Source organism: Synchiropus splendidus, chromosome 5 (assembly GCF_027744825.2).
Source record: "Synchiropus splendidus isolate RoL2022-P1 chromosome 5, RoL_Sspl_1.0, whole genome shotgun sequence".
Taxonomy (NCBI): domain Eukaryota; kingdom Metazoa; phylum Chordata; class Actinopteri; order Syngnathiformes; family Callionymidae; genus Synchiropus; species Synchiropus splendidus.
Genome location: NC_071338.1, coordinates 24,498,628 through 24,522,802, shown reverse-complemented (window position 1 = coordinate 24,522,802; position 24,175 = coordinate 24,498,628). Strand labels below are relative to the sequence as shown.

General features: G+C 44.8%; 5 protein-coding genes across 10 annotated transcripts; 4 read left to right on the top strand and 1 right to left on the bottom strand.

Moving 5' to 3' along the window:
• Positions 1–598: 598 nt before the first annotated feature.
• On the top strand, positions 599–7,722 carry LOC128758753 (E3 ubiquitin-protein ligase AMFR-like). Its single transcript, XM_053865046.1, has 14 exons — positions 599–781; positions 1,185–1,501; positions 2,583–2,675; positions 2,767–2,931; positions 3,636–3,788; positions 4,566–4,606; positions 5,102–5,234; positions 5,300–5,433; positions 5,505–5,615; positions 5,692–5,888; positions 5,944–6,047; positions 6,133–6,267; positions 6,327–6,517; positions 6,589–7,722. The coding sequence occupies exons 2-14, from the start codon at positions 1,247–1,249 to the stop codon at positions 6,734–6,736; spliced, it is 1,860 nt and encodes a 619-aa protein (XP_053721021.1). The 5' UTR covers positions 599–781; positions 1,185–1,246; the 3' UTR covers positions 6,737–7,722.
• Positions 7,723–8,190: 468 nt separating this feature from the next.
• Positions 8,191–10,635, top strand: gnpnat1 (glucosamine-phosphate N-acetyltransferase 1). Of its 3 annotated transcripts, none has more exons than XM_053865748.1 (6): positions 8,191–8,357; positions 9,111–9,271; positions 9,645–9,707; positions 9,768–9,895; positions 9,974–10,035; positions 10,116–10,635. In XM_053865748.1, the coding sequence occupies exons 2-6, from the start codon at positions 9,118–9,120 to the stop codon at positions 10,261–10,263; spliced, it is 555 nt and encodes a 184-aa protein (XP_053721723.1). In that variant the 5' UTR covers positions 8,191–8,357; positions 9,111–9,117; the 3' UTR covers positions 10,264–10,635. The 3 variants fall into 3 exon arrangements, with proteins under 3 accessions (XP_053721723.1, XP_053721726.1, XP_053721725.1); XM_053865751.1 differs by having other exon boundaries at positions 8,963–9,271; XM_053865750.1 differs by having other exon boundaries at positions 8,191–9,271.
• A 323-nt stretch (positions 10,636–10,958) lies between these two features.
• styx (serine/threonine/tyrosine interacting protein) lies at positions 10,959–17,398 on the bottom strand. Of its 2 annotated transcripts, XR_008414552.1 has the most exons (12): positions 17,196–17,398; positions 16,839–16,871; positions 16,417–16,470; positions 16,226–16,323; positions 14,415–14,475; positions 14,310–14,346; positions 14,189–14,228; positions 14,071–14,121; positions 12,219–12,291; positions 12,010–12,103; positions 11,410–11,938; positions 10,959–11,260 (listed from the first exon to the last, which is right to left on the bottom strand). XR_008414552.1 is itself a non-coding variant. In XM_053865279.1 (11 exons), the coding sequence occupies exons 1-11, from the start codon at positions 17,361–17,363 to the stop codon at positions 11,865–11,867; spliced, it is 783 nt and encodes a 260-aa protein (XP_053721254.1). In that variant the 5' UTR covers positions 17,364–17,398; the 3' UTR covers positions 10,959–11,864. The 2 variants fall into 2 exon arrangements, 1 of the variants encoding a protein (XP_053721254.1); XM_053865279.1 differs by having other exon boundaries at positions 10,959–11,938.
• Positions 17,399–18,323: 925 nt separating this feature from the next.
• On the top strand, positions 18,324–20,808 carry LOC128758912 (UDP-glucuronosyltransferase 2C1-like). Of its 3 annotated transcripts, XR_008414553.1 has the most exons (3): positions 18,324–18,510; positions 18,608–20,474; positions 20,541–20,565. XR_008414553.1 is itself a non-coding variant. In XM_053865394.1 (2 exons), the coding sequence occupies exon 2, from the start codon at positions 18,608–18,610 to the stop codon at positions 20,192–20,194; it is 1,587 nt and encodes a 528-aa protein (XP_053721369.1). In that variant the 5' UTR covers positions 18,324–18,506; the 3' UTR covers positions 20,195–20,808. The 3 variants fall into 3 exon arrangements, 2 of the variants coding, with proteins under 2 accessions (XP_053721369.1, XP_053721368.1); XM_053865394.1 differs by having other exon boundaries at positions 18,324–18,506; positions 18,608–20,808; XM_053865393.1 differs by having other exon boundaries at positions 18,608–20,808.
• An 811-nt stretch (positions 20,809–21,619) lies between these two features.
• LOC128758913 (UDP-glucuronosyltransferase 2C1-like) lies at positions 21,620–23,909 on the top strand. The gene is made up of 2 exons (XM_053865395.1): positions 21,620–21,685; positions 21,783–23,909. Exon 2 carries the CDS (start codon positions 21,783–21,785, stop codon positions 23,355–23,357), a length of 1,575 nt encoding a protein of 524 aa, XP_053721370.1. The 5' UTR covers positions 21,620–21,685; the 3' UTR covers positions 23,358–23,909.
• The last annotated feature ends 266 nt before the right edge of the window (positions 23,910–24,175 follow it).

The following is a 24,175-nucleotide window of genomic DNA, read 5'->3' as shown; positions in this document are numbered from 1 at the left end:
TGTGTCTTTTTTTTTTTTTACTACTTTCTACATTGTAAATACTGAAGACATCAGCGGGACGTATGTAACTATGCAGCAAAGAAAATAAATGTTAAATGACTCTAAATATGTTTTATATTTTTGATGGGACTGAAGAGTGTGCAAAACGTCATCGTGTATTCATTCACAGCTTTGATGCATTCAGTGAAAATCTGCAACGTAAACAGTAATGAAATCTCGAGAAATGAAAATCATTGGACATTAGAGTCGTGCATGTCCGTTAATTTTCACATATTTCTTCCCGTATTTATAAGTAATTTTGGCACTCCCATCACTTCATATAACTACTTACCACTCGGAGCAAAAACAAATAAATATGACCTTAACATTAAAATAGGTTTTATTAGTATATTTTGGGTGGTTAATTTAATTTTTATCCACTGTATTGGTGTCATGAAAAAAATAAAACGTTGCGCCTTAGTTAAGACTAATTTGCCTGCAGACGAATTAAAAGAAACGATGTGCAGATGTTTTGTCAGGAAATAGCGGTATGTTTTGAAGCACCTGGAGTTTAAAAAATACATAATACATTTCCGGACTGTTACGTCACGATGGTGACGTCAACGCCAGCAGGAAAGCCTCCTTCTCCCCCAGACAGCTGCTGTCGCGAAGTAAACATGACGATGGAGTCTACTACAACCTGAATTATGGAATACCAATAGCAAAACGGCATCACGTTCAACCGAAGACGTTGGGTGTTTCGTATCCTCCAGATTTGCACAAACTTAAGTGCCGTTCGTAAGTACGTGGACTCAATGCTAACCGTCGTTAGCCACGAAGCTAGCTTTAGCTGACTTGAAGGGACGTTTGTGGTCTTTCAAAAATCGATTATGGAGATTAGGCCGGCTTTTTAGGATCGTTTTTTGTGTATCACTTGTATGTATTCGACATGGCTGTCTCTCATAACTATGAAATGTGCTTTTATATGTGCTTTTATGTATAAGGCGCTGCGCGCACACATAGCTAACTTATTTGACTAACCGCTTATTGGACAGAGTAACTGTGCAAAAGTTCGTAGGATGACCCCTCTGTGGAGGTGAACGAATGAGACCTAAATGTACTTTTTAATCCAAACAAGCAGTGTGTGTATTTTGTCTGCTGCCACTGAGTTTGTCAAAGTTTGTTCATCTGCGTTTCTTCTGAAGGTTTCCTCACGCCTGGGATCTAACAAGTCTTACGAGTGAAGCGGAGTTAAGCGTTAACAGCAATGCCTCTGGTATTTTTGGAGAGATTTCCATGGCCAAGTCTGCAGACGTACACTGGTCTGAGTGTGGCTCTGCTGGCTGGCAGCATCTACAGCGCTTACACCACAGTGACTGATCCAGGGTTTGGTGTCCTGGAAGCTGAGGAAGCACCATCAGCATCCGCGCTCGACTTGGAACATCTAAGCAATGATATAAGCAGCACGGAATTGGCCACCACCGTCTGGTGGTATCTGGTAACAGATTATCTCTTTGTGTGGGTGAGTATTGTGTCTTTAACCCCATTCACAGACCCTGATATGGTCACAGATATCACTATTCAGTAAAAGACAAATGGACTGTGCTGAAGTTAATCCTGTCACTTTGAAAACCGAATCACTAGCATCATCGTCAGTATCACATCGGTTTGTTTTGTCATATCAGGACAGGATATCAATACAGAACTCAATATCATCTGGATCAGGCGAGATATGTTGCAGTGATCCTCTATTGGGACTTGTCTTCTACTAGATAGACACACCTGTAAAATATAATGCGTTTGTCAACCGATTGAGACATCATATTCCTTTTTTGTTTAATGGTAGGTGTTTTGGATATCAGAAAATTGGATTCTGAATGTATTACGTTTAGATTAAATATATAAGAGGTGAGACAATTTTAGCTCTTTTTAGTAATTATAAAATCGTAATATTTTGGAGGTATCATATTATCAAGTTTTTATTCCTCTTAACTGCAGTCAAGATAGATACTGTGAGGTTGGTATCTTCCTTTGGGATAAGGTGAAGTGTGTCACCATGTAGAAAACATTCAGACTAGAACTACTGATGTTTTGTTCCCATCATGAAATACTGCTCTTCCTCCAGGATTGGATGAAACGCTTATTGTTTCAGTCTAACTGCTTCTATTGTGTTAACACTTGTGATACCTTTTTCTAGGAATTAGTGTGTAATTGTGAAACCTCACAATTTCCTGCTTTCCAAGTCATGCATTAAATGTTTTCCACTCACTCCAGTCAGTGTATGATCCTGGAGAGATGGAATGAAACTCGTCTTCTAAAAGATTGTTGCTGAAATTGAAGAGTGTAGCAAATGAACTTATACAATAGTCTGTCAGACTTATTTATATTTGATTGAATATCTGTGTGATAAGGATGAATGATGATGCAGAATGTGTGGTTTGTTGCCAATCTATGTAATGATTAGCACGAGCATCACTTCTCTGTCACATTTATTCAAGAGGTATTGCCATCTTTCTAGCACTTATTAAAGTTTACATTCTACCAGTCATCACATGAATATGTAGCACTGAAGCCGTTGGTAGTCATGCTTTTTGTCCTGCCAGGTATTGGTCAACACTTTCTGCTGCTCTTTGATGCTGATTGCCAAAATGATCCAGTATTTGGTTTTTGGCCCGCTGAGAGTCAGTGAGAAGCAGGTGAGTCGCAGGCCCGAGTGCATCCTCCAGTGTGCCTTGAACTTGTGTTGCTCTTTTAAACACCCACTGTCTTCCTCTGTCACCTCCCCAGCATTTGAAAGATAAGTTCTGGAATTTCATATTCTACAAGTTCATCTTTATCTTTGGGGTGCTGAACGTACAGACCATGGAGGAGGTGGTCATGTGGTGCTTGTGGTTCGCTGCCTTGGTCTTTCTTCATCTCATGGTTCAGCTCTGCAAAGACAGATTTGAATATGTAAGTATCATTTGAATCCACAAACATCTGTGAGCATATATATTTGTGACACTTCCAAAACCACTTTCAGACATAAACATGTCAGGCTCTAAAGCCTGTCTTTACTGGCTCCCCTTCTATTTAAAGATCCTTGGGTCACCATGGCCGGTCTTATCCGGGCCACATCCTGGTATCAGATTCCCTTTAGCACGTCGGGGAAAACAAAATATCAGATGTTGTGAAAATGCTGACTGTTCTAGAAGCTTCTTGTGTAGCAGGACAGCAGGAAGGCCACGGTTCAGTGGGTGTTGATATTTGTGTGTCGTCATTCTGCTCTCACCTTTCAGAGCAGATCAACATGAACTTGTGTGCATGATGACCCAACTCTTGTCTCTGTGATTTGTAGTATGGAGCTCATTTTGCAGGATGTTGTGCGACTCTGAAATCAGTGAATGTGGTTGAGTTTGGAAACACATGGACAAACGTTGCTTTCGTTGAATGCTCAGGTGCACTGATAACTCATATTGCTACTTTGGTGTTGTATAATGGTCGAGACAAGGTTGGAGAAATCACAAGTTAGAACCAAAGGTGATCTTGTGATGAAGTGCGAGATAATTGATGGACATGTTTCTCTGACTGACTTTATTTTGGACATTTAAGTGTGTGTAATGTGTGGTAAACATGATGGAGGTCCAGCTCACAGATGAAACTTCTGTCTTTCGCAGTTGTCGTTTTCACCCTCCACTCCCATGAACAGCCATGTGCGCGTGCTGTGCCTGCTGGTGTCCTTGCTGCTGGACTGCTGTGGCCTTGCTGTGGTCTGTGGTCTACTGGGGGCCTCGTACGGAATGCACACGCTTTCTTTCATGGCTGCGGAGGTGAGACGTCTCTTATTCGCCGCCCGGATTCTTCCCTAATATTTCTGGCACATTAGATTAGATGTCATTGACGGCTAACCTGGCCAAAATGTCACCTAAGAACAATGTGAAACTGAAACTAAAAATGTATTTTCCATTTTTATTCTGAATGTAGTAATACCGTAAATCCCAGACTATAGATTGCACCGAAATATTAGCCGCGCCCACTAAATTTAAGAAGGCAAATATATCTTGTTCATACATAAGCCGCACCAGTCTATAAGCCGGAGGTGAAATGGTGCTGTCTGCACTGTAGAAAGGTCAGTGGAGCACCTGGCTTAAAAATGCATGAGGATCACTTCTAAACTAGTTTTGAAAACGGGATCCAGCATCGAGACTGACTCATGAAACAAACTTGAATCACCTCTTGAACTCCTCACATCTTTTATTGACATTAAACCCCCGAAAATGTTTTTGCCTACGTGTCCGAAGTTTTTGCGCACTAATATAAACACGTGTGATTTGTCAGTTTGATATGACAAGGCTCAATATTTCGGCAGCATGACAGCTGTTTAGCCTGCAAAAATCCGTATCTTAACTGCATTGTCGTGTAAGCCGCAGGGTGCAGACCACAAGAAAGTAGTAAAATTGCGGTAATTTAATTAATTAATTTTCTCATGCAATATATGATAGATTATGTTTACATTTATTTTGCAAAGTTTATTTACATTAATATTTTATAACATAATATTGAAGGATGCCTGTATGTATCTAACTGAGGCTTCATTTTGCCTTCAGTGTCTGCTGGTGACTGTGCGCACCGGACATGTCATCATGAGGTAGGTCCCTTTCAAAAGGCTTTCTCAAAACACGGAACTGTTCCCATCTAGAGTTCTGCTTTTACTGTGAGGTTTTTCCACCCACAGCAGGTTTGTAAACAGCAATCTCTAGTTGTTTCACCTATTTGCGCTGTCAACAAATATTTGTTTACACTTGAGAAAAGCATTTTATTTTGGTAGAACTAAATGTTCCATGCAGACAAACGTCTTTGTCCGAAGGCTATGTGGAAAAGTATGACGTGCATCAGTGCCACAGACCACAGTGGAATAGTTTTTTTCGTAAAAGTCCTAAAATTGTGAGGCACTATTTTTGTATTTGGCATGTCATTGATTTACTGGGGGAAAGAAGGGCTTATGTTACAGGAAAAAATGATCATGAAATGTGGGTGGGTGCTACAGGAAAGAAGGTCACGTCCCCTCATGACCTGGTTAATCTCCTTTCATCATTTTCCTGATCAACCTCATGACTCACATCGCCCTGGGGATGTGTTCCAGATACTCCATTCACCTGTGGGACCTCAACCACCCGGGGACTTGGGAGAGCAAAGGAACCTATGTGTACTACACAGACTTCATCATGGAGCTGGCCATGCTCTTCCTGGACCTGCTGCATCACATTCACATGCTGGTAAGAACCAGAGACAATGCAAACCAACAGCAAAGGATGGTGGCTGACCTGCAGTTTACCACCAGCTCTTCGGAAACATTTGGTTGTCCATGGCCAGCCTGGTGATCTTCATGCAGCTCCGCTATCTCTTCCACGAGGTCCAGCGGCGAATCCGCAAACACAAGAACTACCTTCGGGTGATCAACAACATGGAAGCCCGGTGAGTGACGCTTCCAACCCATTACTGAGGTCTGTTGCAGGAAAACTAATGTTGGAATTGCTTTATGGCAGATTCTCTGTCGCTACTGCGGAGGAGCTGGCGGCCAATGATGACGACTGCGCCATCTGCTGGGATGCCATGTCAACTGCACGCAAACTACCCTGTGGTCACCTCTTCCACAAGTACAAGCTGTTTCCACCAACTAACCTCTGCCTGCTCAGGATCTGAATTTAGCTGTGAGTGAATGTGTGTTTGCAGCTCTTGTCTGCGCTCCTGGCTGGAACAGGACACATCTTGTCCCACTTGTCGAAAGTCCCTGAACATCAGCGGGGACAGTGGCCAAGCCAGAGGCCAGCAGCCCGGCGCTGGCATGGAGGGCAACGTCGGCCCAGCTGGAGCGGCAGCGGATCCACGACCACACATTAACCAGCACAACCACTTCTTCCACTTCGACGGTCAGTTGGCTTGTTTGACTGTGCTGTCCGGTTTTAAATCCTCTCCCACTCCCAGGTTCCCGCATTGCCAGCTGGCTGCCCAGTTTCTCTGTGGAAGTGATGCACACCACCAACATCCTGGGGATCGCTCAGGCCAACAACTCTCAGCTCACAGCCATGGTGGGTCTGATGCGGCGACTGGATCTTGGGGCAGGTCGCTGCTTTACTCGGTTTTCATGACACCCTCAATCGTCATTCCACACAGGCCCATCAGATCCAGGAGATGTTCCCTCAGGTGCCCTCCTACCTGGTGATGCAGGACCTGCAGTTGACCCGCTCGGTGGAGATGACCACCGACAACATCCTGGAGGGAAGAATCCAGGTGCCTTTCCCCACACAGGTGAGCCAGCCTGTCTCCGCCTCTCCTGCTTGCTGTGGTCTCACCTGGATGCCCTGCAGGCTCCAGAGCGAGCCTCTCTCCAGGTGAACCCCTCTCCAGAGGAGCAGGCCGGGCCCAGCGGGGAGGCAGAGGACGGCCTGAGTGAGCCGGACAACATGGAGGTCAGAGGAGGTCGCTTCTCCAAGTCTGCAGAGGAAAGACAGAAGATGCTGAAGCAGAGGAAAGAGGACTTGATTCACGAGGCTCGCAGGTCTGAACCCACTCGTTGGGGGTCCACACAAGTCCCTGGTTTTCATCAGATAACTGTTGTGTGCTTCGCAGGAGATTTCTGAACAAGAGTCCAGAGGAGCAGGACGAGGACTTGCCAGGACTGGAGGACGATGGTGCCGCAGAGTCGATGACGCTCAGACGGAGAACGATGGCGGCGGCTGCGGAGCGACGCATGCGTCACGACGACCCTTCCCCCTGATCCCTGAAGTGATTCTCTGGAAAGATCAATCAAATCCCTCCCAAGACGGCATGAGCTTTTTCAAACCCATCCTGCGTACGGTCGTGGGTCCACGTGTAATCTTACGAGTAATTCAAAGCCCATGGTGAACTCAGCCTCCTGACTGTTGCAGGCTGCCTAAAACGTTTGGGGGATTTTCTGCCACTGGCACCAGTGGAAGCTTTATTGCAAATCACTTCTCTGTCGTACCGACATCGCGAGCACCAGCCTCCTCTACATTATCCTCTGAATGAGTTGGTTTGACTTTTTTTTTTTTTTTTTTGCTGGTGGCCGGAGGACGCTGCATCTCTGTCTTTAGTTTTATCTCAACTGTGAATTGCGAAACACGTCTGTCTTTATTTCTTACATTGAAGTAAGAGAATGTCACTTTAGTGTTTCTCCGCCTTTTCAACATGAATGTTTCTCTGGGACATCAATGCCACGGGCACAAGTGTTCCAGCACAGCGGGGCGGTTCTGAGGGAGAGCTGCGCTCCACTGCAGCCTGTGTTTGTTTGTATTTACCGTCATGGGCTCTTAGGTGTCTTTGTGTGTGCTTATCGTTTTGTCGTCCTTTTGAGTTGCAGGGGGAAGTATTAGTTTGATTTCCTAAATCATCTGCTGTGGAGATGTTCTGATCAGCTTCAGTGTTTTAGTGCTGTTTATTTTACGTTTGTTGAGCTGGATTGAAAACTGTTTTGCCCTGACCTGTAGCACCAAGTTCTCAAGTCTGTTTTCTCTCCACCTCGGCCTGTTCAAAATTCAGAGCTCTGTGTGAGAAGAAACACACCGTGTCCTGAGCGAGATACAGTTTTGCTTTATGCTTTTTCTTTCCTCAGTTCTAGCTCCATAAAGTGTTTCTGTTATTTGGTCATCATCCAACCCTGTGTGGACTGAGCTTTCTTTGCGTGCCTGCTGTAAGGTTACTGGATCAGCTCTGTAAATCTAGTTTTTGTTTTTTTGTAAAATATATTAATATAAAAGACATGCTTGAGCAAGGGTCATTATTAACTTCACGTGTGTTATTTTTACTCATACTTATTTAATACTTATGTTAAATTGCTCTCTTACTAATAGTGTCCCAGATACATTTTTCATTAAATTGCTGAAAAAGAAGATAACTTTAAAATGGCAAAAAAAATTGGTGGTAATATTTGGATTTTTTTTTTCAAATACCTTGGCGTTTACGAGTAAGCATCAGTGCCGCCAATATTATGTCCCTTACTGTTCATATTTATCCTTAAACTCATATGAGTTCATCATTCAATCATGTGAAAAATATGAAAGGGTGATGTAATGGATTCGATCTGACCAAATATTAGAGCTTCGGTAGCGGAACAGTTATGGATATGGGTATAAAACTTCACGGGTGTGTTTTTGCGTCGCTCTGACTCCTCTGACGTCACCGCGACTGCACCCTCACTTCCGGGATCGCCACGTCACTGACAGCCGACTGTGGCTCGTCAACACCCCGCGCTGCCCGGACTCCACGATGTGAACCAAGCTTCCTACAACCAGACAGACCGGCCCGGGTGTCACATACTCTCCTGCCAGCCGCCGTAAGAAGCGCGTCGGACCTTCTCCTCCCGTGTCGTGTGTCGCCGGGTGAGTACTTGAGCTAACCGGCTTTAGACCGAGCGAGTTCACTCCTGCTATTGAAGGGAACCACCGTGAATATATTTGAGCACTTTTTACACGTCAGCTGGAACTGAAGGTTCGTGACATTTGGAAACTACATTTGGGATTTTCTGTTCGAATTAAAGCTGCTCTTTATCGCAGCTCTCTGGGGGTAAAGTGAAGAGCATACAAGAAATACCGGAGATATCTGCAACATCTCAGTCACTTCTCAGTTCATCAAAAGTCGATACATAAATCCTCGAATATATGCACTGACCTGATCACTTTCATGAACGGCTCCTGTTCAGATCGTCAACTGACGCCTTGTCTCGTGTTTAAACGTTTCTTTTGGCTGTAACTCAAGCTGTTTTTCATTCATCGATCCATTTCCTGTTTTATTCTTGCTCTGCCTCTTCCGCTCTTACCAGAATTACGGACATTTTCCGTGTATATTTTGACTTTCCTCGCCTTTGAGAAGTGACCTGAGAACAGTCCTGCTGGATGTTTGCTCCCCACACACTCAGCAGACATCCTCGTTCCCTCTGCGCATCCTGGAAACACTAACAATCCATTTGTGTTTGACCCCTCAACAGGCAGGAGCCCGTCGCAGAAACCGGCCATACATTTAGGTGGCTTTATTTGTGCTGTGTTGGTCCGAAGTGAACTGTGTGTTTTTCGAGGGCAAAGTTCTGAGCAAAGAGATTTTGACTGATATCAACTGGTGGTTGTGCGTGACCTCAGACGTGGTATGCTGCTGGACGACACGCCGCTTTTCGATCCGGCTCTTCTGCATGAGTTGGACTGGAGTAAGAACACGGTGGACTTCTCGCCTCACATCTCGCCCACGAGGCCCGGCGACGGCCTGGTGCTGAGGCCGCTGTGCACCGCGGACTACAACAGAGGTCAGTCACAGCGATGGGCGTCTCATGCTTGGATTCCAGCGCTCCGCTTTACGGACCCGGCTGTCTGGTTAGCTTTCGATGTCAGGATACCGGAACGCTTTCAATCTGAGGTCAAAAACCCTGTGCAATATGGAATGATCCATGAAGCTGACACTTAAAATGCCCTCAGTGGTTGCAGCGCATTATGGGACTGCAACTCGTAATAATCATGTATAAGATGCATGCATGACTAAAAAGTTCCAAACTTTACTCATTTGTCCTTGAGAGCCAGTTGTAAATGAACAATTGAATGAGCGCACGTCCGACCACATGGGTGCACTTTTATGGCGCATCATTCCGCTAACTGTCCAAAATGACACGTCTCCTGCTGCAGGGTTCTTCAAGGTTCTCTCCCAGCTGACGCAGACGGGCGACGTCACAGTTGAGCAGTTTTACAGTGAGTGGTCTCCTCCTTCGTCGCACTCTCCGGATCCTCTAAATCCCTCTCTTCCCTCAGAAAAATACGAGCACATGAAGGAATGTGGGGATTATTTTGTGGTGGTGGTGGAGGACGTAAACATGGGGGAAATTGTTGCCACGGCGACGCTGATCACCGAGCACAAATTCATTCACTCTTGTGCAAAGGTCAGATCAGGTTCCATGAAGTGAATCACTAGGTGGCGCTGTTGACGGTCATTGATGTGTGCTGTGCTCCTCTGGCAGAGGGGACGAGTGGAGGAGGTGGTGGTCATTGACCAGTGCAGAGGGAAACAGCTGGGGAAACTGTGAGCGCCACCTTCACCCATTTCTTGATGCCGCTCACTCCCTGCGTCTGTGAACTCACAGCTGCGTCTGTCTCCCTCAGGTTGGTCTCCACCCTCACCCTCCTCAGTGACAAACTCGACTGCTATAAAATCACGCTGGATTGCTCCCCCAAAAATGTGGCCTTCTACCAGAAGTTTGGCTACTCTGCTTCAGGGGAGACCAACATGCAGCGTCGCTTCCATGACTGAGAGAGACCTCACTGACTCTCATGGTCGGGCAAGCAGGAAGTTGACAAACGGTAACCAGCAGAGGGCGCTGCGTCTCCTGCACGAATGAAGGATCTCTGAACTTGCCAGACCCCTTCAATTCTTTCGACGACTTGACTCTGCCTGCGCCACCGATCGACGTGTCACATGACCTGAAGCAATGAAATCATTTGCAAAAAAAAAAAAAGTCTCAATATTTGAAGTTAGATTGCTATTCATGCTTGCTGGGATACAATATATATACATTAAAGTTTTTGTAGGTGGGGCAGGGGAAATATTTAAAGTAATTTATTCTACTTATGCAACACTACAATAAATACCATGGAATCCAGTGCTGGCGTTTTATACCTTTTGATGAAGAATATTAAAGAGTTTTCTCTCTTCGACGTCTCGATGATCATGATCCACTATATATACATAGATGAAGCTATGTAGAAATGAGTGCATGAGTCCATGAGGTTTCATGAAACGGTGTCATGTTTTTCAGAGGCCTCCAGATGGCGCTGTCAGCTGCGTAATGTTTGGACCTGAACAACTAATTCAATGAAACCTGACATTTCTAAACCAAGAGCGCCATCTAGTGGCCTCTGAAAACCTGTGTCATGATGCCTCATCAAGCCATTGCTAGAAGAAATTTGAAGAAAAAAAAAGTGAAGGATTTTTTTTATCTTGTTTTTATTCCTCCCATAATATTAAGTCTGTTCTTGACAGTTCCTCGCAGTCATTATTGTAGCGCGTGGGCCCTCAAGAAACTGTTGTTTCCAACAGTATTAGTTCAGCTTTTGCTTCTGCAATTCAAAAGATGGCGCTCTAATTTTTAAATGCTCCCGAGACCTTTCTGCAAAAGTGTTAAATGGACCACCCAAGTTTTCTGCCCGAGCCTTCTCATCCTGAAGTGTGTCCTGTGTGAACAAGACATCTCTGCTCCTCTGAAGACAAGGACAGGTTTCGGACTCTCTGGAGGTGCTGATCCTCATCCCTGCCGACGAATTCACAAGTGATTGATATAATACCACTTCCTGTTGAGATCCATGCGGTGGCCAGCTTAAGATCAGCCCCTCTGAATGCTTCTCAAAGACAGTGGTGAACTATCCTACACGTTCAGTCACACGGAGGACTGGAGCTCACCAGGATCACCATGTCCGTGGAAGACCGGACCTCTTGAGCGCCAACTGGAGCCCTGCTGAGCGACCTCCACACACTGACAAATCACAGACTCCTTCAGACTCATGTTTATTCTCTTGTTAATGCTCCTCACCATCAACATGAGGTCTGCTGTTAGTCTTAAGTCTCCAATGTTAAAGGCCGCTTGCCCTTCCACCTGGCGCCCTCTTCAGGTCGCAGACGGATATTCAAGTATAGAAAAAGCATTATTGCAATTCTGTCTTGCTGCAAATGCAAAAACGCTTCAAACACTACAAAACTGCCAAAAAAGTCTCCCGTCAGTGCATCAAGCTCAGGAGGGAAAGGAAAGTTCTTCACTCCAGGTCGTTGTTGTCGTCGGACGTCTCACTCTTCCACTTTAGAAAAGAGTCCACATATTGACATTTCTCCCATGAAGGTATAAAAACCAGTGCAAAAGCTCATCTGTTCTGGGCGGCCATCACTTCCATTGGCCCAAAGTCGTCGTCTTCCTCCAGGCTGCGCTTGCGACTTGCTGCGGAGCCCAAACACACCGTCATTGGAAGCAAGTGCGAGTCAAGAGCAGCGAGCTGCTGCAGAACTGACCTGTCACATCTGTCTGGAAGGTGAAGGATCTTTCCAGCTGCATCGGCGACATCATCTTGATGGTGAGTTTGGCCAAGTAAATGGCTTCATACTCCTGAAAAACACCCATCATTCAAACCACACAGCAGACTGTAATACACACCTGGCTACTGCAGCATCAGGGTCGGACTCCTGAACAAGTCAGTCGCAGAGTTGAATCAAAGTCTCACCTGTAGTTGATGCACGAAGCCAATATTTGGGTTGATGCAGAATCTTCTCTCCTGGATGTGACTGAACGCGTCCCTGAGAAACGACAGAAGCTAGATTTTTGTGCCCCGCTGTGACCACATACCTGCATCTAACTTCAGTCATCACCTTAAAAATATAAAAATGGCTGCCGCGACAATTTATGTTCTTGTCAAACCTGACTCACTACAACAGTAGATGGCACTGTTGAGGGACTGGACAGAATATCCGTTGTGCATTGTTTTGTACCTTATGTTTTCACACAGGGTAAAGTTGGGGTTTGAAACATCGTGGTTCATTGTAATGCTGTACCAAGAACCAAAATCTGTCCTCTCACTCAAAGAGGCGTTAACTCGTCATCTGAATCTATATATTACAGCAATGTCCTTCAACCTTTTTCTAGCCACGGCACCCTTGGTTCATTGAAAAAATCCTGAGGCTCACCACCAAAGGAACCTCAGCCGAAGCGCATTTGTGCTTAAGTCCTGTGGAAATAGATCCCTGTGCATTTGTGAAAAACTGTAGCTACTGTACGGACACCGTCAGGCTATTTGCAGAAACAAATAGCAGAAAATGTATTTGTTTTAAATGTGTCCAGAAAGGGACGGGAAATATGGCAAAATATATCATGATTTATTTACTTACTTTGAATAGCTCACTTTTCTTTTGCATGATGTTATTGTAGTTTTGAGTTTCCAGACAAATCCTTAGCATTCTTTGCCTGAACTTGCTTCATAAAAACTATTACTCTTTCTCTCTTTATTTTGTTGTGCATTTAGTTTTTCGCCAACTTTTAAACCACAAAGCAAACTTTGACAGTCCATGAGTATCAATAAAGTTTTGAAGTGAGACGACACGTTAGCCGTTAGCTCTGTGGTGCAGACAGTCTTCGGCATCGCGGGTCCAACAAGGATCCCTCCCTCCATGGTTCTGTGGTGAAAGTGTGTGGTCAAGTGAGAGGCGCATCAGGTTTAAAAACAGCAGGAAGTTGCGCATGTGAGCAGCTTCTTGGCTGTGAGTGTGTAGGAAGAGGAGCGCCGCGCACCACAGCAGCGCTGCTCTGACTGACGGACAGATCAGCGCATCAACACACTGCAGCTCTACAGTAGAGTGGATAGAAAGAAGGTCAGTGAACCCATGTGATCTCCTCACGTTGGTTGCTCATCCACACGTTCTAATTGTCCTGATTTAATGTCATCATATTGCACACCTCTATCTCCGGACACATAAGGTGAAACTGGATCAGTTTCGCACGGCACACTAGTGTTGAAAAACGCTGTATTACAGTCATCCCTCGAGCATCACAGAGACTAGACTCCTCCTGAAAACTGCCACCTTAGATAAAGTCTTTCAGGGTTCCCCACAGCGCTTTACAGAGAAGGCTGAAACCTGCTTGAACTGCTCCCTGCCTTAACTGAACAAATAAACAACCCTTATATTCAGGTCGAGACCAACTGCTCACGCCTTGTCCTTTTCACTGAGGCACACTCTCACTCCGCTGCTCACACACCCGCAATTTAAACCCAGCCTCAGCACGCTCACGCACTTTTCTCACGACGGGAAACAACAGCAGGCGGTGCCTCCTTGGTTGATCCTGCGCCTGCTTGTCTCAAACATGGAGTCATGCAGACACGCCCTGTGCTATTACTGCATTACTAACATGTGCTTTGTCTCATTTGAATACAGCTAAGGAATGAAAATGACTAACATGTAGTCCGTTTCATCTTAATAAAGACAGCTAAGGAGTGCAAATGCTTCTCTAACGATAATGTTACCAGAAAATCCTTCCACCTTATGAAATATCCTGATCACTTCCACGTTAACAAACAAACTCACCTGTATTTTATTCCAAACGTTTCCATTAGGTAGGCGATTACTAAGGCAGCACTGGAAGGAAATAATTGTTGGCCAATGAATGAGAGCTTCAAAATGACTTTGAGATGAACCGTCTTACCTTCTGGAGATCCCTGCATTACCATGAACCAGCACCTTCCCTGTGAGAACAAAAGCAGGTTATTCAATGGGTCACCGTAGCAAAAGCACTAGAACGGTAAAGGAAAAAAACAAATCCTCACCTCCTGTGTCTAAGCAGCTATCAATAAACTCTTTTGTCTGAGGGAGGAAGCGGAGGGAGTAAGATGACGTTTGAACTTTGGTTCAGTTCAGAAATTCAAACTCACCGAAGGGAAAAATCGGATGATGTTTTCCACTGGATTGTCAGCAATATCTAAAACAAGGTATCTGTGAATAGAAAAAGAGTGAAGCTATGAGAGGGAAACCAGCATTTCCACCGCTCTACTCCAAATATACCACAAGAGGGCAGCAGTCAAGAACAACGGACATCGTCAGAGAGAAGACAAACTCTGAAGAATCCAAGTCTTACAGCAATATAAGAACTCAATTGGACAGTCAACACCTCAACCGGTACCAACTGGCGACCTCTAGCTGGGGCATGGTAACGAGTTTCCATGGACACTGCATATTTTGGGAAAAATACATTTAGATTGATCTTTTTTTGAGAAAGAATACAGTCAATACATTGCACCAATGCACCAATAGCTGAGCTCCAGGATTAAAGGTCGTCGAGACACACCTTTGTCCCGGAGCGCCAGGCCATCAAGACGCTGCCTTTAGTCATTGGTTCTGCTCATGATTTTTATGGAGAGAATTTCTCGTCACAGGCACCGTGCAAAGAGTCTTGGTTTTTGTGACCTCTGCTTTTTCCACTGTGCACACGCCATCAGGCTGAGATCAGGAAGATCAACTCCAAGTTAGGGACCATGGTTCTGGGTCAGAAAGAGGAAGAAATTCTTGTCCATGTTGGAGATGAGATCAACCCCCAGGTGGATGAGTATCATGTGATCTAGATCATGAGTGAGGGAAGGACCTGCCTTTAAATCGACAAATCATATGGCTTTTTCAGTCAGTTGGACTGTTGCCATGGTGAAGACGTAGCTGATCCAAAACTCACTGTGTCGCGGTTGAACAATGTTCCTACACTCAATTGGGGTCACAAGCTTGGCATAGTGACAGACAGCAGCCAATGTGAGATTTTGCAGCAACCAAAGACGAGCTCTCCTAAGTAAGGTTGTGAAAACTATCAATACTTTGTCAAGTACACATCTGGATATGATAGTAATTTGGGATTGATACGACTGTTGCAGGGAGCGCAGCAGCAGATACCGGCCCCCTGGTCGTCATGACGACATCAGAGCAGTTAGTCAAGCTCCAGTTCATCATGTAGCTCACTGCATTACACTGCTAAATGATGTCAGTCAGTCCAGTGGCCCTCATTAATCTGGGATATCTTGTCATTAACTGTGGCCACTGTTGTTCAGGCTCATGCCTCATTGTTACTAGCCCTTATACGCTGCTGCCTTTAGTCCACTGTGACCCACGGGTGTTGTTTTTCGATTAAAGACACAAACTGAAGCACAGAGGTTGACTTGCAACGAAACCTACAGAAAACTGTTCCAGCCAACTCTCCTGAAGCTTAAAGAATGAACAGCTGTGGTAGAGCACATCAGTGAGGATCAAGAACCTACAACTAGTATTTAGGTTATTTGTTTCGCTTTTATTTGCAGAAAAACCATGATTGTCTAGTGTTTTATTGGTATGTCTTTTGTTGCTTTTCCTCATTATTTATGTATTTATTTGAGCTTTCTGCTTTCTGTTCATGAAAAAAATGTTTCCATGCCTTTTTAAATCCATAATTTTTAATCCTTGGGGTATCGAAAGTGGTGTCAAGTAGTGTCCTAGGTATCACAATTTTAGCATCATAGCAATGCTACAACATTTCAAATGTGAAAAGAATAAGGCATCTCATTTCATTTATCATTTAAAGTGTGGTATTTAATATACACTTTAACATTGGATTGTTGACTATGAAATATGAATGTATTTAATGAAATATTTGGTGGCCAAAACAACTTCAGAATAACTATTGTAGGTGAAATAGTGTGTGCAGAATCAAATGGAAAAATCCACTTACCTAAATAAATGAGGGAAATTGGGTTTAATGAAATTGGCCTCGATGTCTTGACGAACACACACGATATGCGTGATGCCCTGTCGCTCGAGAATTGGCAGCTAGATAAAAAACACATTCAGCCAGAATAAGGTAAACACACTAAGTAGAGTAGGAAAAACGAGGTTCAGCACGACAACAACAGAGTGACATACCTTGCTTTTCATTGCAGCAGAGTAGGGACCTAAATACAATCCAGGCAATATTTCCTAAAATTCAAAACAAAGAAGCCAATGAAAAAGGGCATTCATTTGCATTTCCTTTCCTATAAACCATTTCCCCTCCTTCTTCAGCTGAAAATACAACACAAGACAAAAGATGTTTGAAGTTTCTGGGACAAATAGTAATAGATTTATAGTTAGACTCTCATCCAGCATAGTGGGCAGAAGTTGGCAGCAACTCTTTAGATGAAGCCCATTTCCGAGTCGCTCTTAAACGACTTGTCAGTCGCCCACACTCACAATACGAATGTGTTCAAGCTGACAGCCATTACATCACAGTTGTTTATGCGTAATAAACAAGGCGCAGGAAGCGAGGTCATGAAATACGAATTACTGGGTTTTATCACAGTACATACCTGCATTTCACGTCTCATAGGGTAAGCCCAATCCTGCAAGGGAAATTGAATAATTTTCAGGAATTTATAGATTATTTACACTCGTTTACGTCCAAAAAAGCAGCTTGTAATCCAGTAAATTAACAATAAATGACAGCAATAGATGACGCGGCTAAGGGAGGCTAGGCTAACCAGTGAGTTACAATAATGTTGGTATAACACGAAAATGGGACATGCACGCAGTGCCAAATACACAGCCGCTGAAATGTCATGATATGTCACATATATTGATGTTAGAAACCAAGCACAGGAGCGAGGAGCTGAGGTGAACCAGGCACACAACAGTCAGCATGTCAGTGAAGGCAGAGCTCCACTCACCAAAAGCTCCTCCTGAGTAGCAGGCAACGACGGGAATTGGAGTTTAGTTTCCTCCTCCATTCCGTTGGCAGATCGGGTTCCACTGACCCGAACTGAGCACTTAATCTCTCGCAATCCGTCAGGCGGGCTAACTCGACTCTTGGTGCAGTTTGTTTTGAGGCTCCGCATGCATGTCCGCCATGATGGCTATCACAGTGCACAATCGGCTGCGGCCGCACTATCTTTCTACGCATGCGCGATGACAATAGCCGTCTTGGTGACGAGCCTACGGTCGCCGAAATGGGACATTTGAATCGTATTTATCTTCGCCCGTTCAGGTTTGACGGTCATTTTTTTCAAATTCAAACCCCGTGAACGGAGTAAAGTTACAACTTTGCTTGAATATTCATAGCATAGTCTGGTGGCATTATAACATTTGCATTGAGTGCATATTCGTGTCATCTGATAAGACAAAATGGCACAAGTTGCTATATAACTACAGCCATCTTTAATAAGTCATACAAACAGCAATAAAAAAACAGTGGTTATTATTATAATTAAAGCTCATAATGATTTGACAAACATGAAAGAACTGTCACTATCAATGTTATATATAGTCAATATTTACGACAAAGCAACAGACCTGCTTATTGACCAACTTTACCTGCTCAAACACAAATCTGCTTGGGTGAAACATTAACTTCATACTTGCTTATATCGCTGAACCTTACACACAGCAGCCATATCCAATGATCCCACATGATTGGAGATTACTGAGGTTGTCTCAGTTGTAAAACACAATACAAATGTTTCAGCATCCAATGTAAGGATGTCCACACTTCCTTGTCCTTGGAAGGGTCTTCCAAGGCACTTCAAGGTCAACTGTTGTCCACAGATATCCTCCGAGCAGAAGATGTTGAGATAGAGAAGAAAACATTCACTCTTGGAAACCTCGCCTTATAATGTCATTTAAATGGTGCAGGTAGGAATGTTCAGCGTGATCTGAAGCTGTGGAGGCAGTTTGTGCTCTGATGAGTCGGTCATTTTATCATTAGCTGCTACGTGAGTCAGGTCTACCCAGAGGTGCGTCCTCCACCGTCCACCTGTTGCCTTTAAGAGTCCATTCCTCCATTTGTCGCTTTATTTTAATGCCCACAATGATAGTTCAGTCTTCGATCTCCCTCGTTCGATTGCTGTCACCAAGCTCCTCCTCCCCTGAGGGCTGTTCAAACCCACATTCTCTTTTCCGGACTCAGAGAGAAACGGTTAAGGTGTGGAAACACAGGAAGGCAGAGAAAAAGTTTTTCTTTCACACTTTTGACTGAAAAGAAAGTAAGTAAGTAAAGCTTTGTTGTTTAACCAATGCATTTAGTTGATGAAACCGACTGCAGTTGAAGATAACTGACTTTTTTCACTTCCATAAAACTGTGCAGATGAAGCTGGAGATTCTCTGCAGCTCGCTGTTGCTGCTGCTCATCTTCATGCCAAGTTGTTGTCAGGGAAGCAACATCTTGGTCCTGCCAGTTGAAGGCAGCCACTGGATTAACGTGGATGTCATACTTCACGCTCTGCACTCCAGAGGACATGACATCACAGTCCTGCGATCCACCAAGTCCTGGTACGTCAAGGAGAACGCCACCCACTATAAAACCATCACTGTGAAAGTGGAGAAGGCCTTAGATGAAACAATGATAAGCAAACTCATTCATGATTTCATCGCTTATGACCGTGGAGCACTTCCTCTGCAGAGCTTCCTTTATGTGACAGTGGCAGGTTTTGACAAGTTTCTTGAAGCTCATTCTGCTATTGCTGAGTTCATCACAGCCGTCCTGGACGACCAGGAGTTGGTCCAGAAACTGAGAGACAGCAAATTTGACTTGTTACTCACTGACCCCTGCTGGGGGGGAGGACCGGTTTTAGCCAAATATTTCAACCTTCCACTGGTTTATAATGTTCGCTGGATAATAGTGGGAGACAGTCACTTGGCTTTGGCACCGTCACCTATTTCATACATTCCAATGACTGGGTCGGGTCACACTGACAGGATGACATTCTTTCAAAGGGTCAAAAATATGTTATGGTACGCTGTGAACAACATCCAACTCAGCTTCCTGATTCACAAAGTTTACCAGAAGCTGTGCGACAAGCATCTTGGGCCGGGCCACGATTACTACCAGCTCATGATGAGCGCAGATATCTGGCTGATGAGGGCGGATTTCGTGTTCGAGTATCCTCGTCCAACGATGCCTAATGCTGTCTACATGGGAGGCTTCCAGTGCAAACCCGCTCGGCCTCTGCCCCAACATTTAGAGGAGTTTGTCCAGAGCTCTGGGGAACATGGGGTCATCCTCATGTCTCTGGGAGCGTTTGTGAAGGAACTTCCTCAAGACTTGACGGAGGAGATCGCCGCAGGTTTCGCCAAGCTACCTCAGAAGGTCATCTGGAGGTTTCCAGGGAAAAAACCTGCAACTCTGGGCAACAACACGATGACAGTGGAGTGGATGCCTCAGAACGACCTTCTGGGACATCCCAAGGTTAAACTGTTTGTTGCTCATGGAGGAACCAATGGGGTGCAGGAGGCCATATATCATGGCGTACCAGTGGTGGGCTTACCTTTGTTTTTCGATCAATATGACAACCTGCTGCGGCTGGCTGACAGAGGAGGCGCCAAAATCCTCAGCATTAGAACTGTGGATAAGGATGACAACTTTGTCAACGCTGTTGAGGAAGTCCTGACTGATCCGTCCTACAGAAGCAACATGCAGAGACTCTCAAGGCTGCACCGAGATCAGCCCATGAAGCCTTTGGACACCGCTGTGTTCTGGATCGAGTTTGTCATCAGACACAAAGGAGCAGCTCACCTGAGATCACAGTCCATCAACCTACCGTGGTACACCTACCACAGTGTGGATGTGCTGCTCTTCCTGGCTGCTGCTGCACTGCTGCTGCTCTCACTTCTTCTCTTCGCTCTCAAGTTCTTGTTCACCAGGATCTGTCGACGTAAAGTCAAACGAGAATAAGAATCTACCTGGATAAATCAAGTGTTTTTTTATTTTTTGCTTTTAATATTTTATGTTCCATGAAGAGCCTAAGTTGTGAGCTTCACAGGTTCGCTGGATCTGAAGTGCTGGGCGCCATATTTCTATCCATCCTCCCAAATTATTAACAATTTTCTGCCTTGTAAAAGAAAACAAATTCCTGCCTCATGTAAAAACTGAGGAAACTAACAGACACTGGAGTCCTCAGTGGAACAGAAGAGTGGACATGAAGCTTTCCAATGATGGCCAAGTTAGAAGCTGGGTAATGACAGTTATCTTTATCTTGAATTCTTGGTTTGAATTTTACTGAGTTCTAATCATGTGTCAGATCTGTTTGACTGGGATGAAGCTCAACTCTGTGTCGTATCACTGGGTGCTCAGAGTGATGAGAGCCTCATGAGGACCTTGTTGCTGTCACTTCACCCGGAAACTCGCTGATGATCCACTTCCAGAGACGTTCTTCAACAATGTAAATAAAGGTCTGATGTCACAGATGACCTACTTGAGAATATATTTCCATGAGCAAAGGTTCATAAATTGGTCGGTTAATTCTGATTTGAAACAAATAAATGCGTTTCAACTCCAAATATGTTGTGTCTAGCATATAGCCATCAGCGCAGCACTGCTATGTGGCTGAGCTCTGAGTTCTCTTTGCACACTGGATCAACCAGACAACAAATGCAAATACCTTCATGCAGACGCACAACCTCACAGAGAACAAACAGTATGTAAATCATGATATTGTGGACTGTCACGTTCCACTTTTCAACCCTGCGGGTGCTCATTTTCCCTGATGGACTTAAAAGGAAACACAGGAAATAGAAATACAATGCAGTAAGCCACACCACTACAAAGGTCAATGTGTGTAAGGTGTGGCATCTTGTTGGGAAAGTGAGCACAAGGCCAAAAAAAAAAAAAAAAAAAGAGAGAGATAGAGAATACAGAAAATAAAAGTGACTTTTATGGAGGTATTTTCAGAGTGAGTCACCATGAGGAGGCACTATTTACAGGTACAACATTCTGGCTCCAATCGAATAAACTTGAAGATCACTGAGCAAAGGAGCACGTCTGCAGTACTTTATAGCAGAGGCATTAAACAACTCTCAAGAGCAGGGGTGGGTAAACTGCAGCCTGGGGGCCACATGTATCCATAAACACACAGAATGATAAAGCACAATCCAGTAAAAGCAATAAAACAGACGCAAGGTGCAGCCGCCCACTATGCCAGTGTTGTCCTTAAGAGTCCTCCAACATTGATTCTTACATTCTTAGATTTATTTAAATCCCCACAAAGTTAGCCCCTGCTTGCAATCTTCCTCTTTCGATTGTTGTCATCAGGCTCCTCCTCCCCTGAGGGCTGTTGAAACTGTGTTTATCTTTCTTTGACCTCAGAGTGAAAAAGTTAAGGCGCGGAAACACAGGAAGGCCAAGGGAGAGGCGCGTTTTCTTTCAAGCCATAAAAAAAGCCTGAGAGTAAGTAAAGCTTTGGTGTTTAACCAATGAATTTAGTTGATGAAACCGACTGCAGTTGAAGATAACTGACTTTTTTCACTTCCATAAAACTGTGCAGATGAAGCTGGAGATTCTCTGCAGCTCGCTGCTGCTGCTGCTCATCTTCATGCCAAGTTGTTGTCAGGGAAGCAACATCTTGGTCCTGCCAGTTGAAGGCAGCCACTGGATTAACATGGATGTCATACTTCACGCTCTGCACTCCAGAGGACATGACATCACAGTCCTGCGATCCACCAAGTCCTGGTACGTCAAGGAGAACGCCACCCACTATAAAACCATCACTGTGAAAGTGGAGAAGGCCTTAGATGAAACAATGATAAGCAAAGTCATTCATGATTTCATCGCTTATGACCGTGGAGCACTTCCTCTGAAGAGCTTCCTTTATGTGACAGTGGCAGGTTTCAACATGTTTCTTGAAGCTCATTCAGCTGTTGCTGAGTTCATCACAGCCGTCCTGGACGACCAGGAGTTGGTCCAGAAACTGAGAGACAGCAAATTTGACTTGTTACTCACTGACCCCTGCTGGGGGGGAGGACCGGTTTTAGCCAAATATTTCAACCTTCCACTGGTTTATAATGTTCGCTGGGTTATTCTTGAAGACAGTCACTTGGCTTTGGCACCGTCACCTATTTCATACATTCCAATGACTGGGTCGGGTCACACTGACAGGATGACGTTCTTTCAAAGGGTCAAAAATATGTTATGGTACGCTGCCATTAAGATGCAACTCAGGTCGGTGATTCACAAAGTTTACCAGAAGCTGTGCGACAAGCATCTTGGGCCGGGCCACGATTACTACCAGCTCATGATGAGCGCAGATATCTGGCTGATGAGGGCGGATTTTGTGTTCGAGTATCCTCGTCCAACGATGCCAAACATCGTCTACATGGGAGGCTTCCAGTGCAAACCCGCTCGGCCTCTGCCCCAACATTTAGAGGAGTTTGTCCAGAGCTCTGGGGAACATGGGGTCATCCTCATGTCTCTGGGAGCGTTTGTGAAGGAACTTCCTCAAGACTTGACGGAGGAGATCGCTGCAGGTTTCGCCAAGCTACCTCAGAAGGTCATCTGGAGGTTTTCAGGGAAAAAACCTGCAACTCTGGGCAACAACACGATGACAGTGGAGTGGATGCCTCAGAACGACCTTCTGGGACATCCCAAGGTTAAACTGTTTGTTGCTCATGGAGGAACCAATGGGGTGCAGGAGGCCATATATCATGGCGTACCAGTGGTGGGCTTACCTTTGTTTTTCGATCAATACGACAACCTGCTGCGGCTGGCTGACAGAGGAGGCGCCAAAATCCTCAGCATTAGAACTGTGGGAGAGGATTTAGTGAACGCTGTTGAGGAAGTCCTGACTGATCCGTCCTACAGAAGCAACATGCAGAGACTCTCAAGGCTGCACCGAGATCAGCCCATGAAGCCCTTGGACACCGCCATGTTCTGGATCGAGTTTGTCATCAGACACAAAGGAGCAGCTCACCTGAGATCAGAGTCCATCAACCTACCGTGGTACACCTACCACAGTGTGGACGTGCTGCTCTTCCTGGCTGCTGCTGCACTGCTGCTGCTCTCACTTCCTCTCTTCACTGTCAAGTTCTTGTTCACCAGGATCTGTCGACGTAAAGTCAAATGAGAATAAGAATCTACTTAGATTAATTAAGCAGGTTTTTATTTAAGTGAAGTGGATTTGAAGTACTGGTCACCATTTTTGTACCGATCCTCCTCTAAAATTAAACAACTTCCTGCTTAGTGATCAAAATAAGAGAAAAGAATTGATACTGGAGTTCACAGTGCAATGGATGAAGGGGCATTGAGCGTAATAATGACATCCAGGTTTGAAGGTGGGCAACGACGATTTCCACAAGAATCCATTTTGGTTTTGATTCTAGCTAAATTCTTATTATAAGCCAGTTCTGTTTGACGGGGATGAAGCTTCACCCTATGATGTATCACTGAGTGATGAGAGCCTCATGAGGACCTTTCTGCTGTCACTTCACCGGGAAACTGACTGATGACCCACTGCCAGATGTTCATAATTGATTTGCCTGTTCTGATTCGAAAGAAATAAATGAAATTCAACTACAAATATGTTGTGTCTAGAATGTAGCCATCAGCGCAGCAGTGCTATGTGGCTGAGCTCTGAGTTCTCTTTGCACACTGGATAAAACCGGACAACAAAAGCAGATTTAATTGCCCACCCCTGCTCTGGAGATACTGAATAAAGAAGCCATCAACTATTGCTTTGCCTGTTTCCTTTTAAGTGATGTCCACTCTGGTATAAAGAGCCCAGGTCATTAGCATGCAACAGAGCGCCGTGCTGCAGAACAAGAGCAGAGTGTGGAGCAGTGGCTAAGTCATCAAACGGCTCTCCCTGCTAACTGCACCATTGATACCTTATCATCTCGTGCTGATCTGCTGACAGACTGGATGACTGGACAGGTATATCTGGCC

Excerpts from the sequence above, each read along its gene's own strand:
- LOC128758913 (XM_053865395.1), top strand. The coding sequence starts at position 21,783 with ATGAAGCTGGAGATTCTCTGCAGCTCGCTGCTGCTGCTGCTCATCTTC.
- styx (XM_053865279.1), bottom strand. The coding sequence starts at position 17,363 with ATGCGGAGCCTCAAAACAAACTGCACCAAGAGTCGAGTTAGCCCGCCT. Across the intron at positions 14,476-16,225 it reads AATTTCCCTCATTTATTTAG|ATACCTTGTTTTAGATATTG; the intron begins GTAAGTGGATTT and ends TTCTATTCACAG. Across the intron at positions 14,347-14,414 it reads TCATCCGATTTTTCCCTTCG|ACAAAAGAGTTTATTGATAG; the intron begins GTGAGTTTGAAT and ends TTCCTCCCTCAG.
- LOC128758753 (XM_053865046.1), top strand. The coding sequence starts at position 1,247 with ATGCCTCTGGTATTTTTGGAGAGATTTCCATGGCCAAGTCTGCAGACG. Across the intron at positions 3,789-4,565 it reads TTTCTTTCATGGCTGCGGAG|TGTCTGCTGGTGACTGTGCG; the intron begins GTGAGACGTCTC and ends TTTTGCCTTCAG. Across the intron at positions 4,607-5,101 it reads ACCGGACATGTCATCATGAG|ATACTCCATTCACCTGTGGG; the intron begins GTAGGTCCCTTT and ends GATGTGTTCCAG.
- LOC128758912 (XM_053865394.1), top strand. The coding sequence starts at position 18,608 with ATGAAGCTGGAGATTCTCTGCAGCTCGCTGTTGCTGCTGCTCATCTTC.
- gnpnat1 (XM_053865748.1), top strand. The coding sequence starts at position 9,118 with ATGCTGCTGGACGACACGCCGCTTTTCGATCCGGCTCTTCTGCATGAG. Across the intron at positions 9,272-9,644 it reads CACCGCGGACTACAACAGAG|GGTTCTTCAAGGTTCTCTCC; the intron begins GTCAGTCACAGC and ends CTCCTGCTGCAG. Across the intron at positions 10,036-10,115 it reads GGGAAACAGCTGGGGAAACT|GTTGGTCTCCACCCTCACCC; the intron begins GTGAGCGCCACC and ends TGTCTCCCTCAG.